Below are 24089 nucleotides of genomic sequence, written 5' to 3' on the forward strand. Positions count from 1 at the left end.
TTATATGCTGCACTGTACTCTAAAAAAAAAAAACCCAATAATTCAATAAAAAACCCTGGCTGACGGACTTCGATCTTTGTTTAAATATTCACAGCCTGTGGACGCAAGAAAATGAAAAGTAAACAATTTTGTCGCATAAACTTTTGATACCGAGAAAAGCACGCTCTCCGTAAAAGCAATTCTTTCATCAAAGACACATCCTTGTAATGTTTTATCTTGACCATTCTGGTGCTGGGCCATCTTTAGGTGAGACAAAAAAAATAAAATAAAATCATAATATTATTATATATTAATGAAACTGTTATCTTAGTTAATTAATTTATCCTCGTTTGGAACAAAAGACCATTTGAAAAGGATATTCGCTAAATTAATCAAGTTTAGTCGTGTCATGCTTAAAGTAAATGCATGCATTCCATCAACTAATTAGTGGGGTTGGCAGCCATTTCATTTTGCCTTATTTATTAATCAAACTTGAGGTTAGACAGCCACATAAATGCATTTAGCCCCTGGTGAGTTTATTTTCCTTAAAATCATTTTTTTATATATTTTCAGATTAGTATTGATATTAAAAATAATTTTTTTTTCCTTAAAATTATTTTTTTATATATTTTCAGATTAGTAATGATATTAAAAATAATTTTTAAAAATTAAAAAATTATTTTAATACATTTTCAAATAAAAAATATATTAATAAATAATCATCACCACATTCTTTAAATTCACTAATGTTATCTCATAGTAACGCAACTTTTCCAACTTTTCCAACACAGACAGCCCGCAAAGCAGGTTGAATTGGTCACAAAGTCAAAAGCTGGAATTTCCTGAAAATAATTTATCCTCACCTCGGAAGAAGCAATGGCTGATTTTTGTATTAAACTACTGGATTGTCCAAAAAAGGTGACACGGAGTGCATGGACCTTTGAAGATGGGAACAAAAATAAAATTGACAATAATAATTCTAATACTTTGGGATTCGATTAGTGGACAACCTCCTTTCAATTTCTTAAACATTTGTGGCACTCTCGGAATCAGGATAGACCTTTGATTACTTTCCTACAGATCAGTTCAGTATTCTCGGACATAGTTATGGCTAGTGATTTGCATATAGTAATATTTCCATGGTCGGCCTTTGGTCACATATTGCCATTTTTCCATTTCTCCAAAGCTTTAGCCGAAGCTGGAGTTCATGTCTCCTTTGTATCAACTCCCAGGAATATACAGCGACTACCTGCAATATCACCAACATTAGCACCGCTAATAAATTTAGTGGAGCTTCCTTTTCCAGCTTTGGACGTTAAGTATGGCTTGCCAGAAGGAGCTGAGGCAACAGTAGACATTCCTGCTGAGAAAATCCAATACTTGAAGATCGCCTATGATCTCTTACAACACCCCTTCAAGCAGTTTGTCGCTGAGAAGTCCCCGAATTGGATAATTGCTGATTTTTGTTCTCACTGGGCTGTTGACATTGCAAAAGAATATGGTATCCCACTAATATACTTGTCGATTTTCTCTGGAGCCACGAGAGCGTTTATGGGGCATCCAGGAAATTTTGTTGGCGATGGCCAGAAGAGATTCTGGGGATCTCCGGAATCTCTGACTTCACCACCGGAGTGGTTAACCTTCCCATCGTCTGTAGCTTTCAGAAGCTATGAGGCAAAAATCATGTATCCTGGGATATTTGGGGAGAATGCCTCAGGCATAAGAGATGCCGAACGGATAGCAAAGACTGGATGTGGATGTCAAGCTATAGCTGTCCGTAGCTGCACTGAATTTGAAGGTGAGTACATGGATGTATACCAGAAACTTGTGAGTAAGCAGGTAATTCCAATAGGTTTGCTCCCTCCAGAAAAACCAGAGAAAAGAGAAATAACTGATGGGACATGGAACACGATCTTCGAGTGGCTTGACAATCAAGAACACGAATCTGTGGTATTTGTTGGATTTGGCAGTGAGTGTAAATTGACCAAAGATGAAGTTTATGAGATAGCTTATGGGCTGGAGCTATCAAAATTGCCATTTCTCTGGGCACTTAGGAAACCCAATTGGGCAGCAACAGATCTCGATGTTCTACCCCCAGAATTCAATAACAAGACTTCCGAGAAAGGGATTGTCTCCATAGGATGGGCACCACAACTAGAACTTCTATCGCATCCATCAATAGGGGGATCATTGTTTCACTCCGGGTGGGGTTCCGTAATAGAAACTCTGCAGTACGGACATTGTTTAATTGTTTTGCCATTTATCGCAGATCAAGGGCTGAATGCCAGGCTACTTGTGGAGAAGGGGTTGGCTGTTGAGGTAGACAGGAAGGAAGATGGATCATTTTCCAGACATGATATTGCCAAGTCTTTGAGACTAGCTATGGTCTCGGAGGAAGGAAGTCAGCTGAAGACTCGAGCAAAAGATGCCGCTACCATATTCCAGAATAGGAAGCTGCATCAGGACTACATCAATAGGTTTGTGAAGTATCTGAAGGATGGAGTTTCTTGAAACTGTCGAAACGTATCCCCATTGTCCGATCTCTCACTGTCTTTATCCTCGTCTTACGCAAGGACAAATATTTGGGCAACTATGATAGATAATTGTATCTTATTTTGGGAATAAAGTCTTCATTTGATTGTGAGAAGTATTTGTTTGTAGAGTTAAAAACAATATTGAAGTAAGAAAACCTCTCACTCACTATTAAAATATTTGGAATAAAATTGTTGATGTCTTTATTATTGAGAACTTTTTCAAAGTGCCATAAAAAGATTTTTAAAAATTATTATTTTTTAATTACATAACTTAAACGAGTTAGACGCGTGCACATTGTGATCTCATGGCTTGACCATTTACTTTCAATAACATGTTAAAAGCATATCCTTAATTGTTCTTCGGCACATTTCATGAGAACATTTGTGCTAAAAAACAGTTGTTAATTTTTTTTAGTTTTTTCTTTTTTTATTCAATGAACAGAATATATATTTTTTAAAAAAATTATGGATATTAGATTGATATTATATTATTAATATTGAAACTAAAAATATTTTTTAAAAAAAAATATTAAAACTTTTTGCATTAAAATTAAATCATATAACTAATTTTTTAAAAGATACATTAAGAAAGAAAGAAAAAGAATAATTATTTATTGAAAATAAAGGAATGAATAGAAAGCTCCATGATTGGAATAAAATAAATCTCTTGTTTAAGATTTATACAGAGATTAGAGATTATTTGAAGATTATATATTCTCTTCAATTTTAAATAATTATTTCAAGACCAAATTATCACAAATAATAAATCATTCAAGTATTCAACTTTTAATTTTAATCCATACAAACCACAATTAAAAAATATCCTAAATTCTTTTAGAAGATAAGGACTACTACATTTTTAAGTGTTATTTCTTTTCTTTTGTGTGTCATGTATTTCTATAACTAACATAGTTTTCTCTATAAAATAAAAAAGTTAAAAAGCATGACATTCTATTTATAGGAAAACCTGAAAATGTTATAAATAATAAAATATCAATTTTTCCCTTAGATAATATTACACATGTTATTTTATGATAATTTTAGAAATTTATTCAATCAAGTTTCCATTTGATTTTTTTATAGGTCTATAATTGTAATTCTTTGTATTAATTACGTTATAGTCTTTAATTTCTAAAACTTATTCACAATCAAGTCATACTTGATTAATCATTTCATTTTAATTTCTGACCAATAATTCTTATGTATATAACCCATTAAGTTCTCTAATAAGTTAGCCCAAATATAAGTTATAATTTTAAATAAAATAAGATTAAATTAATTAAATAAATTAATTTATTATCAATTCAATAATTGATTAATTTATATTTGAAAATGAAGTACAGTGTGACCTTTTAAATATTAAAAAACTCATAAGTAGTTTGACTGAATATTTCAATTATCAGTTTCTCATTGTAATTATTATTCATTCATCAAGAATGTTTTGATTTAGACATTATAGCATAAAGTATATCTTTTTTGTTAAATTATTTTTGTTCTCAATATTATAATCTTTGTTTCTTTGAATAAGATCTGAATTTTTTTTAAAATCTCATTCCATCTTGGCTAAGAATTTCATAATTAATAATCTTTAAGAAAAGATGAAGTATTTTTTCTAATTCATTTATGGTGATGAATCTTCTCTTGATTACTTAAACATCTTTATATAGTTTATGGTATACTCAATATATATTTATTTATTATCCTGATTATGATAATATATAATTAGAATCAAAATATAACACTCTCTATATAACATAACTTAGTGATACCAAGTCTAAGGATTACATACACTACTGCACTTGAATCTTTTCATATATATAAGTGATTTCTCCATATGAAATTCTTATAAAGACTAGTTTAGTATATATGTCATCTGACAAACACTTACGTATTAGTTTTAGATATCCTCCACACCTTATTTTACAAGAGCAACTGTTTCTTTTCATAATAAAAAAAACATAATATGTATCAATCCCAACAACTCTAATTAATGTTCATTCTTAATAAAATATTGATCAGAAACATTTATAAACAATGCTTTAATACATTAGAAATCTCATAATTATAATAATTTTATAATTTTCTTTGCAAAGTATTTTTTTCTCATAGATTTTTTCTTTACTCTAGATTCATTAATCAAATATAAATAACTATAAAATATAAAAAAATCTTTATTAATAATAAATATATTTTATATGAATAAAACTAATACTACACATAAACAATCAATTGATTACATGACATATTCACTAACACTAGAGCTCTTAGATTGACATTTTTATAGGCATTTAAGAAACCAAATTGGGCAGCAACAGACCTTGATGTCAACCCTTAGGATTCAATAACAAGGTATCTAGAAAAAGAATTGTCATCATAGGTGGGCACCACAACTAAAAATTCTAGCATATCTATTAATAAGGGGATTAGTAAATCATGCTACATGGAGTTATGTGATAAAAACTCTCCATCATAAGAATTATTTGATTGTTTGTTATACCAAGGAATAAATGTCACGTTCTTAGTGGAAAAAAGCTTGGTTATTAAGATAGGCATAAAGAAGTATAGTTTATTTACTAGACATGATATAACAAAGTCTTTAAGAATAGCTATGCTTTTAGAGGGAGAAGATCAATTAAGGGCTTGAACAAACAAGTCTCTCACTCATTCGATGATAAAAAGTTACACAGAGATTAAATCAATAGGTTTGTCAGATATTTGAAAGGTGGAGTGTTATTGTATATAAATTGTAGTCAAATAGTTGGTTACATATAGTATTGACTTTATTTATATAAACATATTTATTTTTTTAATAAAGGTTTATTTATCTTTATTATTCATCAAGTATTTGATTATTAAATCTAATATTTGATTAATAAATCTAAAGTAAAAATCAAGTTATCAGGACAAAAATATTTTGTAAAGTTATTATAGTTATGAGATTCTTATTGCATCGAAACGCTATTCCTAAATGTTCATTATCAATGATCTATTATGACTGAATATTAATTAGAGAAATTGAGACTAATACATATTATGTTATTTTTTTATAAAAGAAAATAATTTTTCTTATAAACTGAGGTATGAAAGATACTTAAAATTAATATAAGGTGCTTGTCAGATGACATATACACTAAACTGACCTGTATAAGAATTTCATGTGGAGAGATCATGTGTGTCTATAGAAATACTCATATGATGGTTGTGTAAGTGATCCTTAAACTTTATATCACTAAATTATCTTATATAAGGAATGTTATGTTTTGATCCTGTTACACATTGTCCTAATCAAGGGTAATAAATAAATAGATATCAAGTATAACATGAACTATATGAAAGTATTTGAGTAATCAAGAGAGGATTCATCACCCTATATGAATTAGATAACATATTACATATGTTCTCAAACAATATTAATTATAAATCCCTGTGCAAGTTGAAATGAGATTTGAAAAGAGTTTTAAATAATCAATGACTATGGTGTCGAGAACAAATATTATTTGACAATGTAGACACACTTCATGATATGATATCTAAATTAGAACATTGTTGAATATGCTAGAATTTTTAGTTGTGGTGCCCACCTATGATGACAATTCTTTTTCTAGATACCTTGTTATTGAATCCTAAGGGTTGACATCAAGGTCTGTTGCTGCCCAATTTGGTTTCTTAAATGCCTATAAAAATGTCAATCTAAGAGCTCTAGTGTTAGTGAATATGTCATGTAATCAATTGATTGTTTATGTGTAGTATTAGTTTTATTCATATAAAATATATTTATTATTAATAAAGATTTTTTTATATTTTATAGTTATTTATATTTGATTAATGAATCTAGAGTAAAGAAAAAATCTATAAGAAAAAATTATATTTGATTAATGATGGAGGGATAATAATTACATTGAGAAACTAGTCTCTAAAAGATTACTTCAAATCACTTAAAACTTTTCTAATATTTTAGGGATTATGAAAGGTTGCTAAACATTGTATTTAATTTTCAAATATAAATCATTTAATTTTTGAATTGATAATAAATTAATTTATTTAATTTATGTAATTATTTTTTATTTAAAATTATAATTTATATTTTGGTCAACTTATTAGAGAGTCTAATGGGTCACACACATAAAAACTACTGGTTAGAATTTAAAAAAAGATGATTAATCAAGTATGACTTGATTGTAAATAATTTTTAAAAATTAAGGACTAAATAGTAATTTATGTAGGAAATTACAATTTTAGACTTAGAAAAATCAATCTAGGACTTAATTGAATAAATTTCTAAAATTATCATAAAATAATATATGAGATATTATTAAGGAGAAATATTGATATTTTACTATTTATATGGCTTTCAAATTTTCCTCTTATTTTCTATGAAGTATATAGTAATGCAAAATACCTGAAAAACACACACAAAAAAGTTAACACTTAAAAGCATAACAATATCTTTCTCATAAAAATAAATTAAAATATTTCTCACTAGTAGTTAATGTAAATTACCATTAAAAGATAAATATTTAGGTAACTTATAGTTTACAATAACTCAACCTTAAAAAAAATTATTCAAAAGTAAAAAGAACATCTAATTTTTAAGTAATTTTTATATAAATATTATGTCACTCTAAATTTATCTAATAAAATATTAGAAATTCTAAAAAGTTTTAAATTTATCCATGGTTGAAACAGTGTAAACATTCCCAAATTGCGTGATCTATCACCCTCGTCCAATTTTAAGATGTCCTAGTTAAGCATTCCATGTTGTCTTCAATAAGCATGGTACACTATCATCACGCATTATTTCAGTTCAATAAGCTGCATCTGAAGTCGCTGCTCTTTAAAAACGCTGTAATAGTCTATGGCTACACAAAATAAGAATAATTCTCATGAAACCTGTTTTCACATTTTGGTCTTTCCCTTGAGGAAAAAAAATAGGAAATGGTTCCTTTTCGACTGCATAAACGGATTCCAAAGTAACTCCTGTTGGTCAAGAAAGTTAAAAACCTGTTTTTCTGTCAACTTGAGTTAGCATCCTGTCAACCTTTGCAAATGATATCTTTTCTTTCTTCTTTACATATGGAGCAAAACAACACAGGAATCAAAATCATGATGAAACTGATACTGTGGACAGACCCATTTTCACTTCACATTTGTGCGCAGTATGATGCTAAAGTTCAGTATATGAAGAGGAGGGTCCGAGCTCCATCATACGGAACCTCATTTATCAGCATTGTCACTGTATCACTGACCGGTACTGTCCTGCCATGTGCTGCTTAATTTAGCACCACGCTCCTTCATTACCCTGACCGACTGCAGAAGAATGTCTTCCTCCGTAGTGTATAATTCATCTTTGCTCTGCACTCACATAGCAATACAACAAATATTAGTAAGAACAACTAGAATAGCAACCAAGCCTTAGTCCCAATCTAGTTGTGGTCGGCTATATTGATCCTTTTGTGCTGATTTATAATGGACTTTATGATAGGACGAAGTATCCCAGTATTGAGATTCAAAACAAAGCTTCATGAGAACAAAAAAAAAGAAGAAGAAAAAAGATCAATGATGAAAACTGCTTCTGCATTTGTCCTACATTTTCCTGGAAAGATTTTGAACTTGTTTGGCATTTTAGAAATACAATTCTTGACTACAAAGCTTAACTGAATTTGATGCCATAATTCTTATTTAGACTGATATCATTGTAGACTGTGAGGAGGTTAAGTCTCTAATCGTACGCTTACCCTTCTCACAACCATATTAAACCAGATAATCTACACTTGCACACTCTAAATTGTCATTAGGGCCTAAAAATCTTTCCATGTGAACTGCTAAAACAACTATCTTCTTACTACTCTTACATCATGATCTGGCTCTTCTAATAGTCTAGAAATATAACACAATTAGTCCATCTCGATAACTTAACTTGACATGCATATATATACTTTTTATCATCCCACTATTAATCCACTTTACTTTCACTATTATCATCAAGTGATAATAGTATATCTAAACACCACTTTTTACTACTTTTTACATGGCTGGCCGCTTGGAAATGGCCCGAACGGCAGCCTAGGATAGCTTGCTCATTAGGTGCAAATTCCCCAAGGCCTAAATGGTCAGGCATACTGAGCTAACTTTCCCCATAGGCTGTCCAACATATCTAGGGCACACAACTCTATATATTTTTTGAGTTAAGAGAAATCCAACACATCAGATTTTTCATGCAGAGCAAGGCCACATCTTTCCGGTCAATGGTTGTTGTATTTCTGATGATATGTTTTCTACAAGACATAAATATGCTTATTAACAGTAAAATAATTTGCAGTATTTATTAACATAAAACAAATTTGAGAAAATAGATTGAGGTAAATAACTTTAAAACAATTTATTACTTGCTTTATAATATTAGCAGTACAATTATAATATTATTTCTGGAAATTACTGAAATTTAATATCAACTAAATCTTAGTATTTAGACATGACAAACAAGTGATGGTGAGTGGAGGTAGTGGTATTATTTTTTTTTATGTTAAAGAATAATATAAATTATATCTTGAAATTTTATATAATAATTTAATTTTATAAATTAAATTAGTTTTTTAATATGATTTTAGAGTTTTAATGACAAAATAGTTATGAGTTTAAATTTTATTATTTTTATTTATTTTATAAAAATTAAATATAAGATAATATGAATCTGTATAAGTTTTAAGTGGTTTTTACATAAAAAAAAATATATTAAAAAATAATATAAATCATATCTTGAAATCTTATCTAATAACTTAATTTTTTTAATTAAATTAATTTTTTAATACTTCCATACCTATAACTCGAGGGAGAACAACATCAAATGCAAGACACCTGAAGTAATCCTAGTTTGGGCATTCAAAATTTCGTCAGAACTCACCATGCTAGACCTCCTGCTTCCTATATCTGGGGGCCATCAGATATTTCTAATCTACTGTTAAGAACTCGAGGTTTTTGTAACAAGAGGGAAAGCACCGACAATGGCTAAGTCAAAGGCCCCTCGGACCGATGCCCCTGTATCTGCCATTTTAGGCCCCAAAAGCTGGCTCTGGCTCGATGCAATCATATCATCTTTCTTATCATTTTCCTTACTGTACAATTGGCCTTACCAGTGGCTACTACATTTATCCCATCAATCAAAACACCAAGGAAATCCCATTGGTTTTTAGATATTGTGTCAATATGTAGTTATTTGCATGTCATAGCCATGACATTAAGTACAGCTTTTCTTTTGAGTTGCATATTCAAGTGCAGGTCTGAACAGCTGTGCCTGAAGCAACCAGATTGGTAGCTACTTGGGTTGGGTAGCAGAGCGCTGGGGGAAAGATTCCTTGGTTGTGCTTAAAGCAGTTTGGTCTTCTTGCTACAAGAAAGCTATCTATTTACTGTAAAATTTCTGGACATACCATATACGAACATGGTGGCTGATGGTTAGCTAAGAACGCTAGGAGCTCCTTACCTTCTAATCAACTAAATCAGCTTCCAAATCGGAATATCATTTTGTATATTTACGGTGAATGTTTTAGTTAAACTCTGACCAGCTAATGTTTTTATTGAAGAAAATCCAGGTTAGTAACAATCAAAAAGGGAGAAATCTTATGGACCATTAAGCTCTCCAAAGCGAGCAGAGAAAAACCTGCGTGCTTTTAAAGCCACCGGATCATACTTTTCAGAGCAACCCTTGACTCCATGCAGTGGAGGGACGGAATAAAATAGCTATTCAACTACGGTGAAATTCGGAACCAAAGGGCACACAAAAGGTGTAAGTACTTCCTTTTTCGGGAATAAGCTCATGTTGGCTGACAAGATTTACGAGGCAGGCACCACCCCCGTTGTGCCTAGTGATTTTGGATAGCAAGGCTCAAATGTAATTGAAAGTGCTCTTCAAAATGAGTTGAAACTATATATATATCTCCTATGAATGATCCAATCAGGATTCGCTGGTTCGAACATATAAATTAACAGTAACTATGCAGGAGACCCAATAACTTGAGTAATTTTATTTGGACAAATTCCTTTATTAATGTCATACAATAGAAAAAATGATTATACACAAGTGAAGACTACAGAACAACTCATATCTACAAGATTTTGTGATTCAAAGAGATAAATGGTTATTATGATGAAAAGGCCACCCCGAACATCAACTCTCACATATTCTAATCTTTTTGGTCGAATAACTATATAGATGCTGGGAACATGATTCGACAGGAACGTGATGCTCGAGAACACCTCAACCATGACAAGGGTCACTTTGAACACCATCTCTTTTTTCCCAGGAAATCTGGTTAGAGATCCAAACCCACCCTCATTTCTCTTGCAAATTTGAGACAGATGAGAGTCTCTCTTCCAAGCCTTCAAGTAGATCATGGTATTCAGAAAATGCAGGGCGTGACTGGAACACAGATCAGGAAGGCGGGGTAAGATTCCCATAAAAACACCACCATTATTAATTTCATTAATCAGCAATGTTTTGAAAGATGAATACCTGAAGGGTGATGCTATATGCTTTCCACAACCTGATATCATGCTGGAAAAGATCAAAAAGAACCTGTTGAAAGCAACACAATAAATTAGCCTGGAAGACAAACCATGTGCCAAACTTGGCCTGAGACCTTTTCTGTCCATCTGCCTATTATATGAAACTATAAGATAGGGTTTGGTTACTGTATAGGGACATAAAAGAAGATAGTAAGCACAAAGGAGACATGTCTCTTTGTACTTACTGTTTTGAAAATAAAGAAAATAACTCCAAAACTATCCCAAAGATAAATTTATTTTATGTCTTCGTCTCTGTTTCTTTTATCCCAGGAAATTAACCAAATGCAATCTAGGTGGCAGCAGTGCCTCTTTCTAAGTGTGGTTGGGTGGTGGGAGGGAGGGAGGTTGAGGTATGCCTCTTTCTAAGTGTGGTTAGTTGGGTGGTGGGAGGGAGGGAGGTTGAGGAAAGGGTTATCTATTTACAAGAACAAAGGCTAGATAAAACAGTCTTGACAGAAATCATGAGCATGTGAGGCTAAGGAGAGGGCAATCAAGTTACAAGAACAAAGCCTAGATAAAACAATCTTAACAGAAATCATAAGCATGTGAGTACAGAACAAAAAATTGGCGATGTCTTAACCCAGTCAATCGAATGGAATAATACCCAGCATCGTCTCTAATGCATCAATGTATCTCTTTAGTTCAGTAATTAATTATTAGTGTTACATTACAGGAAAAGAAGTTTGAACTTCCAATGCACAACTAGCATTGCGGAGATATTTTCCCACTAACTCAAGCATTTTGAACCTTTTAAGGTTGAGCAAATTCCCAAACAACCCCAAAAGTATAAGTTACAAGCTTCAAGCAAAACCACACGAATCAGACTTCAAAAAAGTTTGCCTAAATATGGAAGGAAACACAAGCAATACAGAGAGAGATGGCATACCCATGAGATGACAATAAATGCCAGAGTATGTATATATATATATATATATATATAAAAAAAAAAAGAAAACTGGTTATACCTCATATATATATAAAAGAAAACTGGTTATACCTCAGCTCGTCTTAAAAGTGTGGCCAGAACAACTATCCATTCCTTGAACTTCACAGAACACATATGAGCCAATAGAAACTCTGCGTCCAACCGGCTTTGCAACATTCCCATTTGTAGCTGAAAACATACAATAAAGGTTCTACGAGAATAAAATAAAAGGCAAAGCAAACTTTCAAGTAATAATGATTAAAATATTAACCATGGTTCAATATTGCTTCAGGGAATATAGCAAATATGAAAACGATATCAGCACTGATGCAAGATATGTGAGATGTCTTTTTAGTCTTCACTAATGATACATTTTCGAGGATTTTAATTTCAAAGATTTTGTTACCAGCTCAGAATAGTGAGATTAAAACAGAGACTACTGCTGGGGTACACCACCAAAAGGCTTTTTAACAAGTGATCTAATTTTCCACATAAGATGTGCAACGAGGAGGAGGTTATTTAGGAAATCCAGTAAGTTATTTATGAAAGAGAGAGATTCATGCCAGCTATTTTATTAGGAGTGTTGAGAACCGAGGAATTTTAGGATGTCACCTTCTGCCCAATTAATTCCAGCCCTGATGCAAAATTCTCTAAGCGAGCACTACCATATCTTTCTCGTTGAAGGTATTCCTGCAATTAATTCACAATCTTAAAATACAGTACAAGGAGCGGATCATCTTTCAAAAAAACTGTAGGTTTTGCTTACCACTAAATCAAACTGAGTGCCTTTTACAAAAGCCACAAGCTTGGAAAGTTCTTTCCCTGACATCAAATAGCTGGCATGGCTTTCTAAGATGCTCTTCACAGCAGCAATGTGAGCGCTTTGCTCTTTCAAGGAATTACTGCTCCAAAGGAAAGGCACCTGATTTGTTAGCAACTTTCCGAAGTTAACTATTACAAGGGTCTGAAAAATGTACAAGAGAACAGGATGAATATATCAACCTCTTGTCCAATGATGGCTTCTTGTAACTGGAGTGGAAAAGAAAATAACCCAAAAATCTGGTAGATGGTCTATCTGAATCAGTCGATGTCTGGTCATATTCCTTTCCAGACCTCAGCAAGAAGCGCACCTAATAACAAAACAAAAGGAAATAAATGTAATGCCCCATGTTAGGTTTGAGTATCATTTGCTGAAGAATAATCATGCCCAGAGTAATACCAGTTCTCCAGCAAGGTCATACAAGGATTCGTCAAGTGTTGCCTGTACAAAGTTGGTAAACATTGTCAGAGATGTACCATAGAGAAAATAACAAACAAAGAGGAGAGTGGCTATGGTAAGCTACTAGCATTTTCCTACCTGCAATAATTGTAAGGCGCAGTATTGACTGACAGCAGGACCTTCAAGTTTCGCAATCACCTATGACATTCATGAAAAGGAACAATTTAAGTGAGCCCAATTTTAACTACAACGCATTCTCTCGACCAATTTGCATGCATAAAAAGCAGAATGTAGCTCTGGAATCCTCTTCATAAATCATGGTCTTGTGAGGATGGATAAGCTTCTTTTTATCCTTTTTATTATTATTGCACCTCTCAGGCAAAGATTTGAATGTGTCCTCCCAACCAACGCAATCCAATATTAAAGGACACAAGATAGTTTAAGATTATAAACATTGAGTAATGCAAGGGATACCAGCACCCTTCTACTAACTCATCGCATCCATGATACAATAAAGATAAAGGTTTTAAATAATAGTGATTTGACTTTCAAGTATTTAACCAGATACTTATCACTACAAAATTAGAAAAAATAATATAGTACCTATCATCAACCACCACATCAGTTCATAAAAAAAAATGCTTGCAGATGTTTTAGTGTCTCTAGTATTATTCATCACCCTAAGAAATCCCTATGAGATCAAAGAAACCTGACTGTATGTGTTGACTACAAGCGATGGCATAAAACTATGCTGAAGTTTACAGCCAGTTGATCAGAATGTGTCTTTCTTGGCTAACACATGAAATGAGAAAAAGATAAAATCAGTTGATCAGAATGCTAACACATGAAATGAGAAAAAGATAAAAACCATTAAATCCTTATATCAAAGAGCTACTATACAAAAAGAGAGAGAGAGAGACGGACAGACAGAAAGAAAGAATATAACAGAGAGATATTCAAAAGAGAAGATTGCAATTCTTACAAGTATATAGCAAGCCGCAGTGCGATACCATCTCCTTAGGAAGCATTCTTCAAATAACCTTAAACACACAATCGATAACAAACACATTAATATGAAATGATGACAGCATTGTCTACCCCAGAGCAAAATGGGATAAAATAAGAGAAATCCACTACATATTACCTTTCAAACTTACAAATGACACTAAATATCTATCAAGATTGTAATTTCATCACAAACTGATAGGTCAAAATGGAAGAAAGCCATATTTCAACACTTTCCATTCACTAACATCAAAAGTCAAAACATCTAACTCCCTGATTTTCATAAATTAATAAAGGGTCAGAGTAACCCAATGAATAGCCTGATTGTAAGCAGAGGGCTAAACCTTTCCCCAAATGAGAACGCTGCTCATCCCTAATTATATCAAATAATCAATGAAGAATAACGCGTAGAAAAATGAAGGATAAAAGGGTGCAGAGTGAGCATCAAGCCACAATTGTGTTAATAGAATACCAAGTAATAAATTAGTTTTTATTGTGAAGGCTAAACTATGAACTGAAAAGGGCACAAACTTTGCAGGAAAAAAGCCACATTTCAAAAACTGATGCTTGTGTAGATACCAACCTTCTTCATTGCACAATGTTCCTGTCTAAATATCTTTGAGAATTACGGTAAAAACATTAGACAAAACTCAAAAAGAGGTATCTCTGCTGGGGCAGAATATTACTCTGTTGATCTTCCAGCAGCAGAGAATAAATCTGCCCAATATCGACCATCAGTTTTTCTTGCAACACTCACAACTACATCAAGATACTCTGAGAAGTTTCTTATCAAATCACAGGTCTTCTCCAAAAGAGAGCAGTTGCCAGCATGTTTAGGAACTGATACCTGGTTCTTGTTCGCATTTTGCCTGCAAGGGAGTGCTTTAATTTAGAAAGCCAACAACAGAGTCCATGCTGATTGTTTAAATCAATGAATATAGACATATCAATGAACCACATATTTTCCAACTTGATAAAAAACAAGATTTAGTTGACCAAGGAGACAAATCAAAAAGCCATGTGATTGTGCCCATGAACAAACAAATACAATTGAAGCTGTCACCCCAAAGTTTCTTCGTTATGGTCGTTGCGTTCAAACAACAGTTATGTGGAATAAAGTTGGCTTAGAAGCTTGTTGATTGCATATTTCATTAGTATCTGGCTCCCAGAAAACAATTCTAAGCATTGATCTTCTAGTTATCATGCATGACATGGTCCCATCTCTCTTTATGAAATACACATACCTTGAAACTTCTGCATCAAATACAGTAAAAAGGAGCAATTCCAGGCAATGGGAAAAGTGAGGCTTTTCTGCTGATAATTGTGCTAACCGCAAAGCCTCCTCTGTTTTGTCTCTCTGGCAGACAAAGAATCACAAACAGAAGTAAAGCATGCCTTAACGCTAGAAGGAATGTGAGCATGTGTTTTCAGCAGCTGGTTTGTTTCACTAGCATTTCTTTTCTGATAAAAACAGGACTTTCATACAGACAAGCAACCTTTTAACCATAATGGAAAAACCCACAAAGGGCCTATTTTGGAATTGCATCGTCATGGTAATCACCACAAGGTAAAAACTTCTTGTACTCCCACACGGTAATCACCTCATGGCATTTACAACTTCACTATGGCATGTACCATCATGTAATCAACAGTGTTATAATTTTGACATGTAATGTTGGCCTAGACCCTGGATCATGACAATTGGTGACTAAAAAGCAGAAACACGAAATTGGAACTAGCATTTTATTTGCTCAGGGTTATCAGTGAACAGTGAATCTATGGATATCCAAAACTTCAATTGAAAAAAAAAAATGACTTTTCATCCCAGACCAATTTATTTCTAGCACCAAAGTGATAAAAACACTGCAGAAGCCAAGTGCTAAAAGCCAAAACCAAAGAGAATTCCAGATGCTGGCTTGCCATATGCCCCAGCTCACAGCATAACCGCTTAGTTGATCAATTAAGTCTCATGCAATAGCTAAATTGATGGTTCATACACAGAAATTATGTTGCATGTGAACTTAAGTAACCTTCTTCTAATACCAAAAGGAGAAAGCATAAGCAGCTTCCTCAAGTTTTCAAATACCAAGTCCAACAATTGTTTCCCCTTCTGCATCGACTATGGGGTTAAGTTTGATTGGAGGTTAATGGGAGTTATAATTTACCCTTGTGAAATTTAGTTTGTTTGGTTTCTATTTTTGGAAAAGATAACTTATTAAAGGGTTACTCGTTACCCTAAAGTGGTATAATTTTTATGGTAAAATTTGAACTCCATGCATTTTTTTTCAGTCTCCTCTTTGTCCCAAAGCACACACCAGATGAAGTTTTTATTACTCTCTCATCAACCATTTCTAGTAGCTTAATTGCGTTCTCTCTCTTTCTACCAAGTAAATGATTCACTCTTCGATTTATTAACATGCCAAACATCCTTAAAAACTAACTCTTGCACCCTTAAAAATTACTTTTGTAATAATTACTCCTTTAATAATTACCCCCTATTTTTTAACCCCGCACCAAACACCACTTAGGTAAAAATCAAAAGCAAAACGCAGGAGAAGTAGAAATAAAAGAGTAGTGATACCTGAAGAAGGTGTCTGAGTAAGCAATGCAGTATGGTTTGAGCTTGAGGAGATGGCTCAAAACATGGAAATTCAGTGCAAGCTGAAAAGGACATTCTCTGGGAAACACCAACAACCACCCCAGCATTTGGAAGAAGCCCTAGAGGATACACTTCACGATCAAATTCTAGTTCTGGGTCCAACTAAAAGATAAATCATAAGATGTCAAGTTAGACCTATTCAGATACATCAATCAAGAACCAGACTGAAATCACTGAAAACCAAAAGGATTGCTGTTAAGAATATATATATATAACCGACATAGATGAATAGAGTACAAAATAAGCTAAACCAAATACATGTAGCAACAAATAATGGTATAGACAGAGAAAAGGATATAGCTTCCTTATAAATAAAGACATATAACTGAAGTGCTAAAATCACAGTCAAACCAGAATTTAAACAAAGCCAAGTCCATTTTACTGACTTCAAAAGAAACTGAATCAATCAAAGCTAATCAAGAATGCTTAAAATTTAACTTGCGGGCTAACCGACAAGTTCTGTCTTCTAAGTATTAAGCGTAGAAATTTCACAACAGAAAAAGAAAATGAATTTGCATCCAGGAAGTATACAAAATTCACAAGTCCTGCTCCATATCATCTGTCAAATACTATGGTATAAAGAACCTTTAATGTTACTGATTATATGCATACCTGCAAAAAGTCTTCCTGTTTAAAAGGATCAGCACCTGGAGATGGATACCAAACCTGTAAAAGAAAGCTTCCAACAAGATCTAGATCAGACAAGTACAGTAGACAGACATTAAAGGTAACCAATTATAGAAGCTAATAATAGCTAGGAGTACAGGAAAGAGATTATGAAGCTTAGCATTAAATTACCTGCATGCCTCGGTGGCCATAATCCAGCCAAGACACTTCCTCAATTAGACTTGTCTTCTCCTCTGATTGACCACATGTAACCCAAAATAATTCAACAGAGTCAGTGAGCTCTCTTTCATGTCCATCATCCAAATCCAAAAGCAAAAGTTTCCCATTTGTTCTCAGTATCAAACATCTAGCAAAGTGTGCAGCGATTCAGAGGCATATGGTACACAAAAGAAATTCCATCAGTATTTGCAAAGATGAATACCTTGCAGGCCCTGTGTCCAAAAACTCTGAAGATGAAATATGATTGTCTGAGGTCAACTCTCTTGGAAGCTGGTCAGGGATGAAACGCATAGCTGCTGGATGGCTCTTTGCAGTCATTATAGAAAGTTCTCGTACTGTAGAAAGCTGTTTGTCATTTTATCACTTCAAAGTATGAAGAATAAAGTTTCACTAAAATACTCAAGTGCAAAATTAAACTCCAAGAGGACATGGATATAAAAAATATTCCCATATATTGGTTATAATATTTAATAATAAGAAGCTGGAAAATATTCATTTACCTGCAAATCTGGAGTGCTAGAAGGAGTCAGTTCACCTAACAATCTTACATGGAATATGTGGACATCAAACGGGCGATATGTGACAATTATATGGTTTTGATAGACATCCATCACCATTGGTTTAGCAAGCAATGGCTTTCGACAAAGTAAGGAGCTCTGGTCAAGGTGGTATCTTGGATAAAAAAGTAATTCATACCTGCAGAAAACCAATTATTTGAATAATAAACTATATTGCAGGGTTCAATAAGATAAAAATTGTAAATCTACCCAAATACATAAACCAAGACTGACAAGTGCCAAAGATGAATGGCTTAAGAAATCAGCCCGGCCTGTACCAAGTCTCGCCTAAACACTTTGTTGCACAAACAGGGAAAATCATTTTGGAGGTCTTTTTAAGAGGCTTCTCTATAGTGAAATCCTGAAGCAATGGCATGTCAAACCTTTGTGAAACTTCAACTTCTCAACAAGTATTCTTCTATTTAAAGCTAGTCTTTACTCTGTCTTTTTTTCTGGGTAGTACCCGGTCTGACTCCTTAAACAAGAAGGAAGAATCTAGAGTTTGTAAACACCTATACAATCAAAGTTGTTTCCTAAGAATTTTGATAATGGACTAACAGGTATTTGATTTTATTTCAAAGGGCTACATGTCAAGTGCTGTGTCTGCATACCTATCATATAAATCCCAATTCTTCCCACATCACAGGAAGGAAAAAAAAATCAGAATTTCCATATTCACCAGCTACCCTACCTCGGAACCTGTCCCAATTACCACCCCAGTGAATTAAAAGGGTTGGTCTACCTAATCATAATTCAGGAGTGTATCATAGAACACTAACACTTCATGAATCAATAGATATGCAGTGGGCACTATCTGATGCAAATTAGTCAAATGGCTCAAAATCAGATGGTTCCCTCTGCAATATATAGATTCATGAAGTACTGGTTTTGTTTCTACAAAAATATACCAACTTAGAAGTTTGGATAACCAAGCATGTCTGTAAACAGAGATTGATAACTCACGTGTTAGAAGAATCAATGTAGTTGCAGACAACAACAATCTTCCCTAGCCATAATAAACCTTTGCACTGAATCTTTTGTTCCTGAGTAATATCTCCAAACACTCGCCACTTTTTCAACCGTATATCATATAAGATCAATCCATGGAGGCCAGCAACAGCTAAGTGCATTCCATCCTTGCTAGCCGCAACATGTTGAACAGGCCAGTTTTGGGAGATATAGGAAACCTAAGCAAAAGAAAGTGCATATCAGCCTCAATAAATTACAAAGACAAGTAAATGATGACAGTCAATAACTTGTGTTATTTGAACACATAACTGGAAGGTTTAGATGTAGAATTCTGAGTTCATCACTATCTTCAGACTGTACAACAAGCAACCGATCTTCACCATAAATAACTTGACGAACATATGTCATTCCTGAAACTCCTCTGGAGAGGCAGCATTTTCCAAATGAAAATGCAATAACTCTCTCAAGAGACTCTTCTTCAATCACATAAAGCTTATAACCATATTCATCCCACTGCATCAATGAGGTGCCCTTCATCAATGCCTCGTATTTACAATCTTGGTTTGGCTTAACCTTTGGAGAAGATAAAGACAAACCAATTTGACGAATTGTTGACATCAAACGACACCCAGATACAGACCATACTGTAAGTCCTCTTAACTTCCACCCAACAGCAAAAGCAGAGTTATCAGGTGTCCACGCGATACAACTGACAGGACCAGTTTCATCCATGGAATAGCTGCAAAATAATAAGACCATGACAAAGCTTTCGAAATTCATGAACTCAAAGTCCAAACACAAGAAGTACATGAATAGGATCAAGTCACAAACCAGAAGGAAATGATCATCTAAAAGTTAGGAGGTTAGTCAGGAAAAACTTGAATGAGGTGAATAAGTTTTAAGGAATTCCTCATTTTACGTTGTTAATAGGTGGAAGCAAAAGATCATTTCAGAAATTCAGAAATTTTAAATTTCCCAAAGTTTCCAAATTAGTCCAACTTCATACTTTTCTGTGAGTTCAATGCCTAAAGAACAAACACTGAGAAATATTGAACTACCTCACCCCTACAATAACCCTGCTGACAGGATGCAAGAAACTTACCCCCAGTCAGACAAGGACACAGAACGAATGAGAGATGCAGATTCTGCTAGGTTGTATAACTCAACAACCCCTCTTCTGGTACCAACAGCAAGGATTTGTTGATCTGAAGCTACCGAAGTACATACAGAATCATCAGAACCTAACTTTTTTTCAGGTTTGATATATTCAACTTGCTTTAAACCTCTCTTGCTTACAGAGCATGATACTAGTTGTCCATCAGAATACAAGACAAACAGCAACCTCATCGGCAAGCAAAGTTCCAGCTGCACAATAGCAGTCTTCCTGGTGATATTATGATTAGATGCAGAACCCGCTGGAGCCCTTCCAGAAGCAAAACCGTTACCTAAAGAATGTGGTGAGATGGAGGTATCACTGCTGTCACTTGAACAGGGATTAATTTCAAAAGCTCCATAGAACTGTTAAGAAATTGAGATACAATCAAAAAAGAATTCACTCAACAGTTTATCTTAAATAGACTTGTAACATCTAAATAAAACAAACATTGTGAGTTATTATAATCAATGCCTATTCTGTTTTGATTACCTCTCCCTTCCAGGAGATACTGTATAGAGACCCATTGGAAAGTCCTAGTAACATATGTCTGTTATCACTTACAAAATTGCTCCTGCCACAAAAAAAAAAAAAAATTAGAGGACTCCTATGAAAATCGAGTAAAAGCTTATAAAAAATCTGAGAGTATATGAGAGTAAGCAGGAATCGTATAGGTTAAAATACACACACATACATACACATAAAAAACTAGCATTATGTACAATGCAAACATATACACAACAGTATGGAATGCAAATTCCACATCTGCATTTACATGTTCAAAACCAGAGTCAGTTACGAATCAGCCCACCCTCCCCTGAAATAGGAAAGAGTAGCCAAGGTTACTTACACTGTCAATTCCTTATCTGCAAAGGGCACTTGCTCACCAAGAACAAGAGTTATATTAGCAAGAAACAAGCCAGATGGTTGCTTCCCTCCAATTTGTATTCTTTTTTCAGAGAACTGAACCTTGAATATATGTAAAAAGAAAGATGTTGTCTGCACACAACAGAAAGCATATATATATAAGCAAAACTATCACAATTCACTTTTCATAAACTCAACGCATCCAGGCTTTATTTCCAGACCAGACATCAAAAAAAAAAAAAAAAAGGGTACAAACTAAAACAATTTAATGACGAGCCACTCTTCATGCCATTTTGTCTATATCATTATCCATATAAAAATTTTAGAGAAAACAGAAGATTGTCCCCATAAAACTGATTTAATATTACAATAATTGAGCCCGAACTTCTAGCTCCAACTGTTCATCTAGTGAAGCTAACTAGCTACAGTCTCAGCGTCTACTGGTCTTCCAGTTTCAATAGAATTTTGACAAATAGGGATAGGTGCACCACATTATGTCTACAGTGTGAGTTCACTGAATCTACGTAAATGCATTTGCCTGTTCCTGTAATTGTCAGATGCATGCAAAGTTTCTTACATGAAAACTATCGAGATTGGCGAGAAAGCACAAATGAAGTGGCACGTCAAACTCAAACATACAAAAAGAAATCAAAATTAAAAACACTTACAAGAATGGCTATCAGTTTGGTATCACGACTCCACACAGCCTGTATATTCTCGCCTTCTCTCTCCAACGACTCCGCATCTCTCTTATACTTGCCTAACCTCACTTTATGCTGCACATAATCACACAAAAAATAAAAATAAAGACCAGCAAAAATTCACAAATCTAAAAACCCTAATTATCCACGATGAAACAAAAATAAGCACATGAAAGTGATCATAATCTCCTTGTGAACCTGAGAGGAGCTCCAGAGCTCGAGGCGAGAAGGAGAGACAACAAGGAAGAGGCGATTGATGACTTTGAAATAAATGATCCGCTGCTGTGAAGGACAGAGTCCTTGTTCTAGAGGGATCACCTGCGGCCATCCATATGCCATATACATCTTTGATTTGGTGCCTTGATTTATCTATTTATTTATTTATTCGGAGAGATCGATCTGGTAGTGATTTGCAGAATTTGATGGAAAGCTTGTTAGGGTTTGAGAGATAGAGGATGATCTGATGCATTTCCAGGGAGAGTGAGTGATGCAGCAGCATTGCATTACATTTTTTTCATTCTATTCAGCTAAGAACTCGCAGATCCCATTAATTTTATTGATGATTGTTTCTTCGGGTCTATGCCATCATTTTTTGTATTGATCTCTTTATGGGAAAAACGACGTCGCACCCGCACCCAACCAGAGGGAGTTTCTCTCAACTTCTTTTTCCGCTTACCGTAAGCGTTTTATAAAGTGATGTAAAAATATGTTAAAATAATATGTTTTTTAATTTTTTATATAATACTTTAAAACTGTTTAAAAATATAAAAAAATTAATTTTAAATAAAAAATTAAATTTTAACAGGCAACTTTTTAGCCACACTCCCAAACTTAAATTTTTTTAAAATAATATTTTTATTTTTAATATATTATAATTATTTTAATATATTTTTAAATAAAAAGATGGTAAAGCTAGATAAAAAAAGTGTTTGAGATTGTGATTATATTTATTTTTTAAAATATTTTTTACTTAAATAAATATATTAATAATATTTTTTTATTTTTAAAAAATTATCTTTAGGATCAACATATTAAAATAATTTAAAAATATTATAAATATATTAATTTAAAATAATAAAAAATTAAATTTTTAAAAAATACTTTTAAAAAACAACCCTAATTACGAAAAGGACTTAATCAAGGTTTTTTCTTCGCGTGTTTCAGGTTGCTGACATGGCCATGCTTTAATAACTTGAGTTGTTAATAAATAAGTTCGAGTCCTAACTAATAAAATATTACTAATTACGCTTAAGCTATATGAAAATTCTCATGAATGACTTGGAACTTCGATTATCAAAAGCCCAGGCCTCTAAATGTGATTTCTGGAAGAAAAAAAAATCTACGCTGGACCTTATCCAGTTACTCTTTCATTCGATTTGCTCACCCATGGGCCTACGAGGAAGATCTATTCCGCCGCTAAGATAAATTGCTAACCCTTGGGCCTATTCCACACTTCAGTAGATCTATTCCACCAAGTTGTCTCTGACCGCTGGCTTGCTCATTCCGAGCCACCTCTAGCACACTGAATCCATCAGTCTTCTGTTCACTTATGATCCAGCCCCTGGATGCAATGCAGCTTGGTTAATTTTTCCCCACCTCCGGCCTGAGAAACGATGTTAGGTCCATTGATTTCATATATAAACAAGACGACAGCAGGCATTTTTTAATCTAATAGAAAGAACAGGCAGAAAGGTTATAGTATGGGATCATTTCCAAAGTTTTGAATCAATTGTCTAATGCAGTTCAGTTTACTAGTTTACATCATATTAAGAAAATCACCAGAAAATAAGATTCGGGCTTCTTCTGCACTCTGAGAATAACGGGACTCTCTCTGTGCATACGAGCATCATCACAGTGCTAATTCTTAAACAACGACTCAGGAGCCTGCACGTTCCGTAGCCATGAAAATTGCAGTCGGTAAATTACGCTCTATTTCTTCTGTTTGAAAATGTTCTTGTAAGAATTTTTTTTTTCAAATTAATTTTTTATATTGTTTTTAGAACGTTTTGATGTGTTAATATCAAAAATGTTTCTTCTGTTTGAAAATGTTTTTGTAAGAATTTAATTTTTTTTTTGTTCAAATTAATTTTTTATAGTGTTTTTAGATGGTTTT

The 24089-nt window shown here is 33.4% G+C and overlaps 2 protein-coding genes and 1 long non-coding RNA gene across 4 annotated transcripts; 2 read left to right on the forward strand and 1 right to left on the reverse strand.

Moving 5' to 3' along the window:
- Positions 1 to 847: 847 nt before the first annotated feature.
- LOC105124843 (putative UDP-rhamnose:rhamnosyltransferase 1) lies at positions 848 to 2636 on the forward strand. Its single transcript, XM_011024988.1, has one exon. It carries the CDS (start codon positions 1087 to 1089, stop codon positions 2488 to 2490), a length of 1404 nt encoding a protein of 467 aa, XP_011023290.1. The 5' UTR covers positions 848 to 1086; the 3' UTR covers positions 2491 to 2636.
- Positions 2637 to 10511: 7875 nt separating this feature from the next.
- LOC105124847 (RAB6A-GEF complex partner protein 1-like) lies at positions 10512 to 22552 on the reverse strand. 2 transcript variants are annotated; one of them, XM_011024991.1, is made up of 23 exons: positions 22175 to 22552; positions 21944 to 22051; positions 21259 to 21407; positions 20901 to 20982; positions 20358 to 20773; positions 19565 to 19994; positions 19250 to 19473; positions 18230 to 18425; positions 17932 to 18074; positions 17682 to 17856; positions 17496 to 17549; positions 16806 to 16985; positions 15469 to 15581; positions 14911 to 15093; positions 14202 to 14259; positions 13358 to 13417; positions 13220 to 13261; positions 13003 to 13130; positions 12767 to 12902; positions 12613 to 12690; positions 12073 to 12189; positions 11023 to 11085; positions 10512 to 10929 (listed from the first exon to the last, which is right to left on the reverse strand). In XM_011024991.1, exons 1-23 carry the CDS (start codon positions 22319 to 22321, stop codon positions 10843 to 10845), a joined length of 3369 nt encoding a protein of 1122 aa, XP_011023293.1. In that variant the 5' UTR covers positions 22322 to 22552; the 3' UTR covers positions 10512 to 10842. The 2 variants fall into 2 exon arrangements, with proteins under 2 accessions (XP_011023293.1, XP_011023294.1); XM_011024992.1 differs by lacking the exons at positions 20901 to 20982; positions 21259 to 21407; positions 21944 to 22051; positions 22175 to 22552 and having other exon boundaries at positions 20358 to 20620; positions 20701 to 20773.
- Positions 13425 to 14156, forward strand: LOC105124846 (uncharacterized). Its single transcript, XR_842130.1, has 2 exons — positions 13425 to 14018; positions 14064 to 14156. It is a non-coding gene; the product is annotated as an uncharacterized LOC105124846 (long non-coding RNA).
- Positions 22553 to 24089: the final 1537 nt, after the last annotated feature.

Source organism: Populus euphratica, unplaced genomic scaffold (assembly GCF_000495115.2).
Source record: "Populus euphratica unplaced genomic scaffold, PopEup_1.0 scaffold32.1, whole genome shotgun sequence".
Taxonomy (NCBI): Eukaryota; Viridiplantae; Streptophyta; class Magnoliopsida; order Malpighiales; family Salicaceae; genus Populus; species Populus euphratica.